This window comes from Fundulus heteroclitus, chromosome 9, assembly GCF_011125445.2.
Source record: "Fundulus heteroclitus isolate FHET01 chromosome 9, MU-UCD_Fhet_4.1, whole genome shotgun sequence".
Lineage (NCBI taxonomy): Eukaryota > Metazoa > Chordata > Actinopteri > Cyprinodontiformes > Fundulidae > Fundulus > Fundulus heteroclitus.
In genome coordinates this window covers 1465735-1481146 of record NC_046369.1, presented here as the reverse complement: position 1 = coordinate 1481146, position 15412 = coordinate 1465735, and the positions used below count along the sequence as shown (strand labels likewise).

The 15412-nt window shown below is 41.3% G+C and overlaps 1 protein-coding gene across 1 annotated transcript in view; it reads left to right on the top strand.

Annotated features, from left to right (window-relative positions):
• The window catches only part of LOC105940183 (ephrin-A2), a 151313-nt gene that overhangs the window by 112709 nt on the left and 23192 nt on the right, over positions 1-15412 (top strand). The window contains exon 2 of the mRNA XM_012882659.3: positions 14797-15089. Within this exon, the coding sequence (XP_012738113.1) occupies positions 14797-15089 (293 nt within the window). The remainder of the gene's footprint in view (positions 1-14796; positions 15090-15412) is intronic.

Here is a 15412-nt window from a genome sequence, read left to right as displayed (position 1 = left end):
TAATCCGAATACATTTCAAACCTGATGCAACCTGCTGGGTTTCCTTAGAGAGGAAACTTTCTGACCAACGTGGAGGATTTGATGGAATTTGACTTTGGAAAGAGCCTGGAGATGACGTGTTGTGAATTGGTGCTATATAAATAAAACTGAAATGAATTTAATTAATTTGAACGCACCATTGAATCCGAAGCTTTGGACTTGATGTCTGGCTTGGATGCAGCTGCTCGGCCATGATGGCTCATTCCATGAAGTTCTCTACGCTCTGATCTGGAGGCCACATGAAGTCTGGAGGTCTGCAGCGATCGGTTCTGCAGAAATTCGCCGACCTCGGCTCCCTTCGTTCTGCAGAACCAGAAGCAGAACCAGGCTCTGAGCTTCACAGGTGATTGTAGCAACAGTCTGCAGGCCTGGTTGCTGCTGGAGGCGGTTAAGAAGACCCGATTCCCGTTAACTGGATGGATGAGCGAATACTTTTTGGTCATATAGTTTCTTTTATTTGATTTTGAGCTACAGATGCAGATAAAGTGTATTCTAAATCAGAGATTAAAATGGTCTGTTAGAGAGAAATTGGGAACTAGAGCATTAAATCTGCCCCGATTTTTTTGTTTTTTGCAAAAACAAAATACCTAAAATGCAGGAGAACAAATCTGTAAACTGTGTAAAATAATTCAGTTCAATGTTGAACAGTAAAAGGATTTTATGTTGCAAGTTACAAACTCGTCACATAAGATGTTATTTTATTACTTTGCCGACAAAATACTCGGCCATTGTTGCCTTCTATTTTTTATTTTTATTTTATTATTTTTTTAACCTTATGGGCTAAAACGCTCTATTAGAAACGATTTAAAAGTGGTGGCGGCTTGTTGAATCCATGCTGAATACTGGGTAGTTGCTTTGTGAGGCGGATCTTCTCTAGACGAGGACTATTGTTGCATTTTAATAAGTTAAAATCTCATTCTACCAAACCCATGAGCCAACAAACGCTCATCTGGTCCAACAAACCGCTGCTGTTCCCATTAATAGGTAAACTGAGCTGCGTCCCCGTTTATATTCCCAAATGTTGCAACCTCACACAGAAAAAAAAAAAAAAAAAAGAATTAGTGCCCTCCCATCAATTTTAACAGGAATAACTAGATTTCTTCCCTCTGTTGCGTTATCTTTGGTGTCCTGGTTGGTTTTGGTGTCGCTTTAGGTCCCAAACTCATTTGGTTTTGGATTTCCAATCTTTTGTCTGGAGCCGTAGAAAGAAACGATCGCCCTCCTGGGTCACGGGTGCAAAGAGCAAATTAATGAAAACTGTAATCACGTTTAACCCGACCTAGATGCGTTCTGCAGGAAGCCGCGTTCTGAAGAGTTCAGAGCTGGAAGTTGAACCTGGAAATCGGCCGCAGCGTGTTGGAAGACATAAACACGACACGATCACGGCTCCTCTGCACTGCAAAAAGAGAACTAAAAATAAGTACAATTTTCTTCAAATTAATCTATTTCTCCTTGATATGAGCAGGTAAATAAAATTATTTGCCAATGGGATGAGTATTTTTACACCTAAAATAAGATAATTAGATATTCCGCACTTGAAATAAGATGATGGAGATGAATTGTTCTTATTTTATGTGTAAAAATCTTATTCCATTGGCGAATAATCTTATTTACCCGCTCAAATCAAAGAAAAATACTCTCATTTCAAAAAATATTTTCTTATTTTTAGTTCTATTTTTGCAGTGTGGTTCCTCCCTGAGATCTAGAGGCCCTCAGATGACGAAGAAGACACAATTAAACACGTTTCTGTTAACTTAAATAATCTGTCTGGTGAACCGCACACTGCAAAAAAGGACTGAATGTAAGTCAAATTTTCTTGAAATTTGTATATTTTCCCTTGATTTGAGCAGCTAAATAAGACTATTTGCCAATGGAATGAGTATTTTTATCCCTAAAATAAGATAATTGGATATAGTGCACTTGAAATAAGATGATGGAGATGAATTGTTCCTATTTTAAGTGCAAAAATCTTATTCCATTGGCAAATAGTCTTATTTAGATGCTCAAATCAGGGATAAATACACAAATTTCAAGTGAATGTTACTTTGAGTTCCCTTTTTGCAGTGCATAAAATCAGGCTCCAGGTTTGTCTTTTATGATAATAGCCTTAAAGAAAAAAATGTCTCTTGTTCAGATTCTCTGGTGTTTAAAGGCTCTGATGTGGAAAGTATTCCATCTTGAGTCGTTCTGGTCTTTGTAATTTGGTACCAACCCTTTCATGGTTCGGTCTAAAACGGCCAACTTGCTTTGGGTTAGGGTTCTGGATCCGTTTGGTCCGCTGCTTGATCCAGCCCCCTTAGGTTCAGACCACCTGAGCAGAATAAACCCGGTTCTGCAGCCTTTGGTCCCCATTAACGGCGTGTTGACTCTGCCTGAACGGGTCAGATCATTAATCTGTCAGCGGCGGGTCTCCTCTGCTCAGTCCGCAGCGCCTTTGTTATCTCTGCTCTGTCGGCAACGCTGATAAATGACCTTGACCCGGCCCCATCCACTCATGACCTGGATCTAATCCACCTGACCTTCAGAGGCCGGCCCAGATTAAATCATAAATCACGCCGAGGGGGGGCCGGGAGCTCGGACATCACAGGAGGGAATGGAAAATAGATCGATTTACACGGATGTAGGAGCAGAGGATGCACGCTGTCTCTGCAGGGAAATGCATCAAAAACCAAGTAGAGAAACTAATGGGAGAGAGAACAGGAGGAAGGAGCGCGTCGCCCACCTCTGACCGGTGTTTATTTGGCATTATTTGGTGTTTTAGCTCTGGTTTGGCTCAGTATTCACTCTTATCAAGGCCTCTGCTCACCTGTCATGTTGAAACTCCAGTCGTCTCCAGACTCCCGTTTCCGTATTTCTGTCCTTTTTAACCCACGTTTGATTAAAAACTAACATCTTCTGTGTGTTGATGGGAGGCATTTCTACAGCTGTCAGGTTTTAAATATGGAATCTGCAAAAAGAGACGTGGAGGAGAGAAGTACAGATGAACACGTGATAAATGGGAGGCTGAATGAATGCAGCTTCTGAAAACATGGGTTAGGACCTGGAAGTTGGCGTTGCAGATCGTCTTCCATGCCGTTTCTTATCCAGACGTCCAGATTTGGAAAAAGCTTGAAACAAATTGCAGGCTGGAGCACTTGCACTGCAAAAACGGAACTAGAAATAAGTAAAATGTTCTTAAAATCTGTGTATTTGTCCTTGATATGAGCAGGTAAATAAGATGATCTGCCAATGGAATAAGATTTTTGCACTTAAAATAGGAACAATTTATCTCCATAGTCTTATTTCAAGTGCAGGATGTCTAATTATCTTATTTTATGGGTCAAAATACTCATTGCATTGGCAGATCATCTTATTTACCTGTTCAAATCAAGGATAAATACACTAACTTTAAGAACATTTTACTTATTTTTAGATCCATTTTTGCAGTGTGGTCTAGGTTACTTCCTGTTTTTTTTCTGTTATAATGGGGAGTTTGTTGCTCTCTTTCCTGATTGGCAATAATATTTCCGGTCATTTCAGTCTGACTCTGGTTCAGGATTCTTTACTATCAGTATTTTTAAGTCTTTCATTGGACAGGTGGTTTCTAGATTACGCTAAACGATCTGCCTTTGTGTTTTTCAGTAACCACACTGCAACCATCTTCATCTTTTTGTCTTATTCCTGCCAAATTCTCAGGCGTCTTGTATTTCTGAGGGTCTCTGCAGTAACTTCACACTGTTCTTCTTAATTCTCTGTTATTTTCTTCTTGTAAGAGCTTGGTACTTTTATAAGGCTTTGTTCTGCGTTGTTAGGTCTTAGTTCCTGTTCTACTTTGCTTCAGTGCGACCTGCTGTTTGTGTTTGGGCCGGTTCGCCTTAACGTTTCAGGCCATGCTGGACCTTCAGCGGTTTCTCTACTTTACTCTCAATATTCGGCACCATCTATTTCTTCTTGCAGTGGTTTTATTTTTGGGGCTTTAGTCCTAGATCGGAGCATTATTTGTTGCTCTATCTTGGCATCTGATTAATTAGCATTTTGTGGGATGATGCTCTCAGTATCATCCCTTTAGCTCTAATTTGATCGAATGTTTGATGATTTAACCTTTGACGTCGCATTTCCTCGTCTTTACGTCCTCGTTTGCAGCAGCATCTCCTAATTGCTGCTGTTCTGTCGTTTCTTGACCCTTCAGGTCTTGACGCAGCGATCCCTTTTTGTTTTGTCCTTGAAGGAATATTTCCTTTTTGTTAGGTTCCCCGGTATTCCAGGATCGCTGTGGTATCTATCCTGATCCGACCCTTTTGTTTTCTTGTGCTTTTCAAGTGCTTCTCATTCCTCTTTTGCTATTTCGGTCTCCGGTTTGAAACTTAATTTCCCCGACTCCTCCGTCAGTCTTTCAATCAATTAATCAACCAATCTGTGGCCCTCTAAGGATGATGCTAATGCTGATGGAGGTGGTGACCCGGGTCGCCCAGCTGAGACGGACAGAGAGCCTCGGTCCATTAGAGTGATGAGTAATGATGTGAGAACCGAGGGGACAGAGTTCAGTGAACGCATCGCCTCCCCTCCGAGCTGTTAGCGTCACCCGATCCCTCAGCTAACCGAGTTAGCATGCACTTTGCTAATGGCGTTAGCAAAGACAAAGAGGGCGCGGCGGAGGAGAGAAGCATCTCCCTGTCCTCTCTCATCGCGGGGATCGTTTTCATTCAGCAGGATGTTTCTTCTTTGATGCTCCGGCTGCTCTCTTCCACCAACCCCAAACTCAATCAGGGCGCCGCTGATGCTGCATTCAGGTCAGATGGGAATAATCAGCGCCATCGCTCCATGGGCGAGCAACCTCTGAAGTCAAAGTGTTTCCTATGATGATGTGGTTTTAAGGGCACCATCTGAGCTGTAAAATAACTACTTTGTGCATTTATCAAGTTGCAGGAAAGAAATTGTGTTTTGAGTTTAGGCGGATTTAAGAAATTCCTAAAACTGTTGAGTAGATGTTTTTAAGTCTTCTCACATTTGCTGATATTTACGTGTCAAGGAATCAAAAGCTTCTTGATCAACAAGTTTTCAGACTTTCTGAAGGTTTTTCACAATTAGTTTCTTTTTAACAATATTTTAAAATGGAGGATTTTAAAATGACACTTTACGCTGGCATCAGCCTTCATTATTCGTATTTAATTTCATTTTCTATCAGCCGCTGCGTCTCTGCATGCATGTAAACCTTAAAGTTTCTGGATCTAACGGCACAATCCAACTGATTTAATAGGTTTAATTATATATATTTAATTTGATGTCAATAAACGATGATTACTCCCCCCCCCCACACCCCACCCAGTCAAAATTTGTACATTTAACTCCTCGTTTTTTGGTTCCACGAGCTGAATCTGAAACGAGCTGTGATTAACCGGCTCGGATCGGCTAATCAGGACCGACCGACACAAACCAAATCAGCGCGAGCAAACCTCATTACCCAAATCTAGATGGGCCCGGTTAATTGGGCGGCCCTCCACCCTGACTCCCTCCTCCTTTAGCAACTTTAACGGCGACGCTGTATTTCTGAGCGACGTGAATATTCAAAGAGACGTGAAGTTTGATTAGTTTGCTTTGGTGAGATCGATTGTTGCATCTGTCAGAGTAAGAAAATCTGTGTCTCTGTGCTAAATTATGCAGATTACACATCAACAGTGCAGAGGAGCAGCTGTGTGGAGAAAGCACGAGGAAACAAAATCACTTTCAAATTAAAGACTTCAGAGGTAAAACTTTCTCTGTGGGGTTTTTGCTGCAGATTCTGCACAAAAAAAACCTGCAAAAACAGTTTGGATAAAAATAATAAACATGTCAGCCTTCAATTAGAAGAACATCAGTTTTAGGACAAACTGCAAGCAAACAGGTTTTTCTAAACATTTTCACCCGACTTTCAGTCAAATGAAGAATCTTCGCTGCAGTTTGCAGGTTTGCGGGTCGGAACCAGAAACCGGACACACCTGTGGAGCAGATGTTTTTCTTTTTAATGTATTTTAGATCTCCAACAGACCCGTCAAACTTTGGAGCTGAATTATCTGCAGTTTAGGAAAATGCAAACTTGCATTGATCTGCAAAAAAAATGTGATTTCATTCTGGACACTTCTGGTAAAGATGCTTAAAAGGAAATTAAGAGTTTCTTATTGCAGGATCTCACTCTGAAGAAAATATAAACCATATTTTTTCAGTGTGGGAAAATTATCTGGGTTGTGGAGCAGATTTACCGTATTTCCCTTTTTACATGGATTTTATTTGAGCAAAACCTTCCCGGTCTGTGACAAAGTACATTGAAAAGAGTCAACTTTATGGTATATTTAGTCTTTTTTGCCCTGCTATTGCATTGTAAATATTAAGTTATCAGATTTGTGTCACCAGGAAGGAAGCTGTTGTTGAACGCTCGTTTTTTAAGGACCAGTTCAGGCACTGAGTAAATGCCTAGAAGAAATCAATACGTGGATGTGCCAAAATTTTCTCCAATTGAATAAAAACAAAACTGAAGTAATAATATTTGGACCAATAGAGGAAAGATCAAAAGTTAGCACACAGCTTCAGTCGCTTCAGCTAAAAACCACTAATCAGGCCCGAAACCTGGGAGTAGTGATGGACTCAGACCTGAACCTCCAAAAGCATCTAAAGACAGTTACAAGGTCGGCTTTCTATCACCTGAAGAACATTTCTAGGATTAAAGGACTGATGTCTCAGCAGGATCTAGAAAAACTAATCCATGTGTTTATTTTTAGTCGAATTGATCACTGCAACGGTGTTTTCACAGGTCTGCCTAAAAAGTGGATCAGACAGCTACAGCTGATCCAGAACGCTGCTGCCCGCGTCCTCACTAAGACTAAGAAAGTAGAGCACATCACCCCAGTTCTAAAGTCCCTACACTGGCTCCCTGTATCTCAGAGAATAGACTTTAAAATACTTCTGTTAGTCTATAAATCCTTAAATGGCTTAGCTCCTAAATACATCACAGACTTGTTATCAGCGTATAAACCATCCAGACCACTCAGGTCTTCTGACTCCAGCCTGCTCTGCATACCTAGAACCAGAACCAAACATGGAGAAGCAGCTTTTAGTTCCTATGCTCCAATTATCTGGAACAAACTTCCAGAAAACTGTAAAAGTGCGGAAAGCCTGAGTTCTTTTAAATCAAGATTAAAAACACATTTGTTTAAAATTGCCTTCAACTGTCCTAGTTAACTGAATCACCACTTTTTTGTTCTATTTTCTATCTATATTTTATTCCTACTTGCTCTTATTCTGTTTTATTTTGCTATGTTTTAATCATGTAAAGCACTTTGCATTGTCTTTGTACTGAATTGTGCTATATAAATAAATTTGCCTTGCCTTGCCTTGCCTTGCCTTGCCTTGCCTTTTAAGGCTGTTGTCTCCAACATGAGGTTAAAATAGATGCCGCCCTTAGGTTTCATGACCTCATTAAAGGGACAATAAGTAATAATGACACCTAGTGGATAAGGTTGGAGCAACACATACATAATGCCTTTCATGGAGACCCGCCATTTACTTAACGGTCCAAAGTGGCTGTGAAACTCCACAGAATTTTTACTTCCACAGGAAAGGTAAATAATGTTTTATTCTGTTTTATTTCTGGTTCTCTTCCTGGCTTCCATGTTTTCAGGCTGCTGCTCTTTTGCAAACATAAAACACTAAATGCTGCAGTTTTTGGGAATCCTGGGAACTCTCATCTGATTGGCTCAGGAACCAGGAAGTGAACACGGGCTACACTCTGAACCAAAGTAGCTCTGGACCGTACCTCTAGGTTTGAAAGGAAAAAAATGTGATGTTGTTGATGGAGAGGAATGATTGTTTATAGGGAATGTTACTTCCATCCCAGGAGAGAAATGATAATGATTTAGTTTGATTTTACAGTAAATATCTTACTTATAGCTCCACTAAGTCTGGAGTGAAAACCATTATTATTTAATCTTGAAAGTCTCTCTAAGATTAAACCTCCTGTTTCTAGACATGACTTGAAACAGGAGCTTTTAACATCCCTGCTGGATTATTGTAAATCTTTTAAAGGTAGAGTCGGCGATTTTTCCCGGAGTTTCCCCAAGTCCCTTCTTGAATAACTGCGCAAGACTGCCTTACTTAGACTTAGACAACTTTATTGTTGTTTTGTATGTACAGAGTGCTTACAGAACGAATACATACATACCTGCTCCTCCGCTCTTCAGGGGGATCACGTGAAACAAAATCTGCCAGATCCACTCTGGTCTTATTTCTTTCCACTGAGGCCTTCCTGTTCTTCTCATAAACATGAACACTGTTCGCTTCTTGCGACTCTCAGCCATGTTTACAGTAGCGGCTAGCCGCTAAGCTAACCGCTAAGCTAACCGCTAAGCTAACCGGAAACATAAACACCAGAAGTTCCTTCTGAGTTTCCACTTGCTGGAAACTCAGAAGGAACTTCTGGTGTTTATGTAAAGAGCGCAGACATTAAGCATCAGAATGATGGTGTGTGGGAAAACCAATAGATGAGGTGATACACCCAGGATGGAGGGACGGGGAGAGCAGGAACTAAACTCTGACCAATCTCTGCCATTCAGTCCGAACGGCAGAGATTGGTCAGTTTTTACAGGCCTGCAGCTCCCACAGAGAATGACCTTTTAAGCTCCTTTTTCTGAATACATAATGTAGTGACTACTTTCAGGACGGAAGGACCATTTTATCCAGTATAACAGTGTTTCTGAACAGGATTACCAACTATAGCTTTAACGGGAATCTCTGTCCCCAGTTCAACCTGCCAGAAATGCAGCGCCGCCATTTCTGACAGCTACAAAGAAATAAGAGCCTCTTTGCAGTGTTGCCAACTCCTCAGTAAGGAAAGTAGCTATTGGCTGTGCTAAAAGTCACTAGAAGTCACTGAATGACGTCATCGCCTAATTTGCATAATCTGCCACATGATGTGATGTGCATATTATTGACGCTGTGTGAGAAATAACCTCGTTAGAGAGAGACAAAAAGTGAGTAAAAACACTCAGAATATATATAGAGCTACTTTTTTTCTGTCTATTAATGTTTATTTATTATTATTATTTTTATTTTTTTTTTTATTTATTTTTTTTTTATGTTTATTTTGTTACAATACTAACCCTCCTCCTTTACCCGGGTTTGAGACCGGCAAAATTAACCATAAAGAGAAACTATGGCGGAGTTACAAATTTTTTCCTTTCAACTTTTTTTCAACATTTTCTTTTTTCTCTTGTGGTCCACTAAGGAGCCTACAAATCACGGTAAAACATGAACATGTGGCTGTGTGAATCAAATGCCGTTATGTATTTAAGATAAAATATTTCAAATTCAGTTATTTATGATCAACATGCGCCGTCAATCCCGGCGCATGTGCGCTTTATTTGCAGTCTGGACGCTGACGGTAAACATGCTGTGGCTCTGACTGCAGCGCTGAGAGGGACTCCTGCGGGAGGGGGAGAACGGGGGAGGCACCCCACGGCAGTACCTGCCGCCGGAGGACAAGAGTATAAACGATACGTGCTTTCACGTAAGAGTCTCCAAAAGTCGCTAGATTTGTCGCTAGTCGCTTTTTTGAAAAAGAGTCGCTGGAGAGGTCTGAAAAGTCGCTAAATATAGCGACAAAGTCGCTGAGTTAGCAACACTGCCTCTTTGCACTCGCTCACAACCTTTATATCCGGATCATTTTAAAAGTTTTCTTGTTTGTTTCTAAGCCTCTTAATGACCTCGCTGCTGCGCCGCTACGCCCCGTCTCGGTCCCTCAGGCCCACCGGCCTTTTCTGGTGTCTCTGCCTCTGCATATGGGACAGGCTCCCTCAGTTAAGGTTTTTAAATTTCACTTGAAAAAATAAACACTTTAATTATTTGTGTGTCAGCAGGTTGTGAGTCTGCCATTATTTCTACATTTTAGTTGTGCTGTTACTTTTTTATGTTTTTAATTGCTTTTATCTCTTACTTTGGTCAACCATGTGCTGTTTTTTAACTATATAAATAAATATGTTGTGGTATTTTGTGCAGGTCTGAGAGAATTGGCGTCTAGTTTTAATAAATGATCAGCAGCCAGGGACCTGTTTAGTAAACGCAGGCCGTGTGAAAGCTCCCCTGGAGACGGTCCTGACTTTAAAGCTCAAAAAGGGGAAATCTGGACATCCAGAACAGACTTGAACACATTTATTGTGTCTAAAATTGTAGTTTTCGGGCCTTAAATCGAGTTTTCAGCGTCACAGCTGGGGAAGAAAGAGGAAAACCTGAGCACAGACCCACAACCCGTCCAGGTGAAGACTCGCTCTAAGGTTGCAGTAATGAAACCCGCCTCCTGTCGTCTGCAGGGACCGACCCGCCGTCCGGGGAGCGCTCGTTTCCCTTACCTGGAATCCCAGCAGGGCGGAGCGCTGGTTCCGGCTCTGTGGGTGGGGGGGTTCATGCTTAACGAGCCTCGGCCTCATTAGTTTCCCCTCTTTGTCCCTCAGGAGAGTTTAGGAGCTGAACCTGTTAGAGCAAACAGTGCAGCCGCAGTTAAAGCAGGACGCCGGCAATCTGAAGCGGGCGTTAGCAGCAAGCGTCCCTCCAGGGCTCCTGAAGACCTTTTTAAAGCTTTTCTGTGATATTTGACCTTGCACTTGTTTACGATCTGTGCAGATTATAACCACAAACCCGTAGAACTGGAAGTAATGACGGTAAAAATGGTGAAGGGCCTTTGAACTAGACGCCACAGTCATTCTCTAAACCAGGGGTGTCAAACATACGGTCCGCGGGCCGGATCCGGCCCGCCGAACAATTTAGTCCGGCCCTGTGGCTAAATGCATTATCATTATAAAAAAAAAAAAAAAAAAAAGTTTTTTTTTTTCCAGTGTCCTGTCTGGCAATGTCAAATCTGAGCTCATCAGATTTGACTTTCACAAGTGGACAAGATAAAAGGAAGAGAATGATAAAACAATTATTGAAAAAAACATGTACTTTAACTGAAAATATGCAGTTCCTATATTGTCCACGAGGGGCGCTGTGTTTTAATTAGCAGATTAAGCTTCAGGTGTGGAAAAATTCAAATCATTTCTTAATTTTTATCTGTTTGATGTATTTTGTCATGCAGGACAGAGTTTTTAAGTTCCAAAAAATGTGAATAAATGTTTTTCAACATTGTACAATCACTGTGATTGGTTCTTATGCATAATGCACAAGTAAATGTTTAACTGAGTAAAACTATTGTTGAAATTGCACATACTTTTCTTAAAACCGCTGAGGTTATTCATAATATATTGTGTAAAAGTGAAATTAATTTAATATAAAAATCAACAACAGGTCCACATTTATTAGTTCTATTTAATCTTGCAATGAGTTTACTCGTGTGGCCCTCTTGAGAGCAGATTAAGCTGAATGCGGCCCCTAAACCAAAATGAGTTTGACGCCCCTGCTCTAAACCTTTAAACTGCAAAGGAACCCGTGTTTGAGTGAGAAATAGACGTCTGAAATGAAAGAATCCTGATGGATGATGGGATTTAAGGCGGCGGCCGTCTCTTGTACGCGTCCCGGTCAGTTCACATCGGTGCCGCCCGGTTGTTCCTGTCGTTTTATGGCGCTCCTCTAAGTGAGTGTGAGCGGCCCTGAGAGGCCGGCGCCGGCCAGGAAGCGGGTCCAGCTGGTAGCAGCGTCTCCTTTCTGTAAACAGCAGAACGCTCTGATAAACGGTGCGGCCTGATTAATTGGTGCCTCTCGGGGTTTGGAGGGGGGGGGGGGACACGCCACACGAGCAGCCGGTGATCAATGGTTTCCATGTGTGGAGTTTTGGACCTGGAGACGGTGAACTCTGGGCGGCTGCAGGCCCGGGATGGATGGGCCAGGACCAGGAAAGGCTTTTCATTGCTCCGCTTCTTTTCGGCTCTTTCATGTCGTCTTGCAGACTCATGTTAGAAACATGAAGTTGCGAAGCCGGCGTCAGGAAACGGTAAAACATGAAAGCGGCTTTGCTGTGAGCGAACGCAGCTGCAGGAAACGGCGAAACTTTACATTTTTATCCGCCGCGCTGAGCGGCCGGCTGCTCGTGTGTCGCTAATTGCTTTCATTCGCTGTTTATCGGGAATGAACGTGATTGATTAAATAATCAGCTTCAGGTCTGACTGCTAATCATCCGCTTGACCTTAAAATCTGTAAATTTTAACTTGATGAGTCCGAGGAAACCTGAGATCATTCAGACTCGTTTAAAAAAAATTCAACTTTAATTCTCTTTTCCCATTTTTCTTTTGTTTAACTGAAAAAAGAAGAAACAAAAATGTAAATAGCTCGACTTCCTTTATTGCTTTCATCCTTTTTTTCTCTTTAATTTTTTCCAAGTTTTTTCTTTTCTATTTGTTTTCCTTCAACTCCCAGTAGGAAAACAATAAAGTGATTGTTTTCTACTCTTTTTCGTTCGTCTTTCTTTTCTTTTTTCTTGTGTCCTGTCAGAAGGAAAAAAACATGAAAAATAAAAGTAAAACCAACTCCACTTTTCTCTTTAGCCATTTTTTCTGTTTTTTGACGCATCAAAAGGAAAAGAATTGTAGAAACAGAGTCTGCTTTATTTAGTAAAGTTAATGTGCTGCTTTAATAATCAAACTCTTGTCTGTCAGGATGTGTTTCCTACTATAAACAGCTGAAACAAAAAAGAAAAAAACTTAAATACTTAAATATAATCTGATTGAATTTGACTTTGTAAAGAGCCTTGAGATGACATGTTTCATGAATAAGTGCTATATAAAGAAAATTAAATTGAATTGAATTAAAGAGGCCCCAATCAGTCGACCTGAGAGAACAAAACCGACCAATTTTCCCTTAATTGGCCGATCTGCAGACTGAATATTGAAAAATCTGAGAATCAAATAAGACGATAAACAGATTTACAAACACCAGACGGTTTCCTGGAGGGACATTCAGTAAAAATCAGATTAAAGTTAGTGTCGCATGTTTGGGAAAGTCTTACAATGTCTTAATTTCTGTCAGAATTAAAACTTCTCCTTCTAACTAAATCCCTCCTGCATCTTTTTGTGCAGGAGATATATCACTAGTGAGTGGGTAGCTGACTCTTGCACTGCTGCAAGAAGGTCCCTGGTTCAAGTCCCAGCTTGGGGTCTTTCTGCATGGAGTTTGCATGTTTTCCCTGTGCATACATGGGTTATTTCCAGGTACTCCAGCTTCCTCCTGCAGCACAAAACCATGACTGTTAGTTTTGGGCTGCAGGAGCAGAAGTATGCTTCTGGGCCAAAGAAGCCCAGAAGCATCCATAGTTTGGTTTTTAACAGCCGGAGAACCAACCTCTGATGCCTGACGTTGCATCAAAGCATCTACGTTCTGCTGTATTCTCGGTTCCTGCAGACGATCGCCCTCCAACGCACGTCAGCGTGTCGCTTCATTTGCAAATCCAGTTTTGAACAACAGCTTTTGTGAGGGATCTGTAAAACCCTGACCTGCGTTTGTGATCTCAGATGAGAACTAGGCTGCAAACAGGAGCTACACGCGCCGTTTAAAGCCGGATTTATTAACGCGTCCCGGCTAAAACAAAAAAAAAAAAAACAGCAACAGAGTTTATAGATTGTGCTGAAATCAGCAGCTGTGAGAACAGCTCTGTTTCCTGCATTGACCCACATTTCTTACATGTGTGGGTGAATTTAAAGCCGACCAGAAAACCAGAGACGACGAACGTCTTCCAGCTAATCTTAATTCTTTCTTTGAAGCAGAGAAACATCACAGCTTTAGGATCTTTTATTGTTAAAGAGGTTCTGGTCGGGGACCCGTTCCTCTGAGACTGACTGTGGCTCCACTGACGTGTTCCTTTAAAATAAGCCAAACAACGTTGAGCTTTAGTAAGAGTATCAGGAAACTGTTAAATATAAACTGATTCCATTTTAGTTAAACTTTCCTCTGGGGAAAAATGGAATTATTTCTTTAGAATTTCACTGTATTCTAAGCCTAATAACAATAATAGTAATAATGTGGTAAGAGAGAAGTAGATTTCCACCAAAAAAACTCAGATTTGTAGATTAATTTCACACATTTGAAAGGATAAACTTGAATATTCTCTGATGTCCAATTTACACCATTCCGCCCCCTCCAACATGGCTGCATAGAGAAACTTGATAAAATATTAAAAATGTTCCTAAATTTACCGCTTCAACCCTGCACGACTTGAGATATTTTTCTGTTTCAAATGTGCAACTTTAAATCGTTTTTTTTTTTTCATGCAAATTTCCAGCTTTTAATATGTCAGAGAAATATCTTAACTTTAAATATGTCCCTTTAATTCATTCAGAGTCCATTTGCTGAAACCACAAATGGACTCTGTACCACATTCGTATATTACACGGTTCTAATAATACTCTCCTGGATACGTGAATAGCACACTGTCTCTTTCCCCTGCATTGTTTACATTGTTTTACATTTCAATTGTTTACATAAATCGCTGCTGCATCTTTATCCTAGAAAATTAGTGCAATTTACTGTGATTTTCAAGCTGTATGCAAACAAAATTTCGTTCTGTACGCACTTTGTGCATACAAAATGACAAAAAAAGCTATCTATCTATCTAATTGTGTAAAATTATCCTTTTTTTTTTAAAAATATGTGAGGTTTTCTGGAAAATGTATTCCTCCATGGTCACATCATCATTTCTCCATTTTATCCACAGTGGCCTAATAATTCGTCGTAGATTAGAGCTGAGCAACTGTTTATATTATGATTTATCCCTCTTATGAAAATGTAAAGAATTGTCTTTAGCTTAAAGGCAAACCCTTGTATCTCCTGCAGGTTTTTCCGGGGCGACTACACGGTGGAGGTGGCCATCAACGACTACCTGGACATCTACTGTCCCCACTACGAGGTGCCGGAGCCGGCCGAGCGCATGGAGCACTACGTCCTCTACATGGTCAACTACGACGGCTACATGAGCTGCAACCACTACAGGAACGGCTTCAAGCGCTGGGAGTGCAACCGGCCGCAGAGCCCCAACGGGCCGCTCAAGTTCTCCGAGAAGTTCCAGCTCTTCACGCCCTTCAGCCTGGGCTTCGAGTTCAGGCCGGGACACGAGTACTACTACATCTGTGAGTCCTGAACCCTCAGCGCGGCGCCGCTAACGCTAGCTCTGTGTCCTATTTAGAATACCAGAGCGGAATTCTAGTTCCAGTTCTTGCCTCAGTTCATGGCGGTTTGCTAACGTTTGTTCCTGCACAGTTCTCCCTGAAGGTCCCACCAGTGCATGTTAACCAGGCTGAGGTCTGTACTTTGGTCTTGTTTGTCCAGAGGATCTTGTTCCAGTAGTTTAAGGATTTATTGAGAGGAAAAGTTGCAAACCTGAGCTTGGAGAACTGCTTCCTCTCTTTCTCTTTGTCCTGACGCTAGCTTTAGCCTGCTAACTGAGGACAAG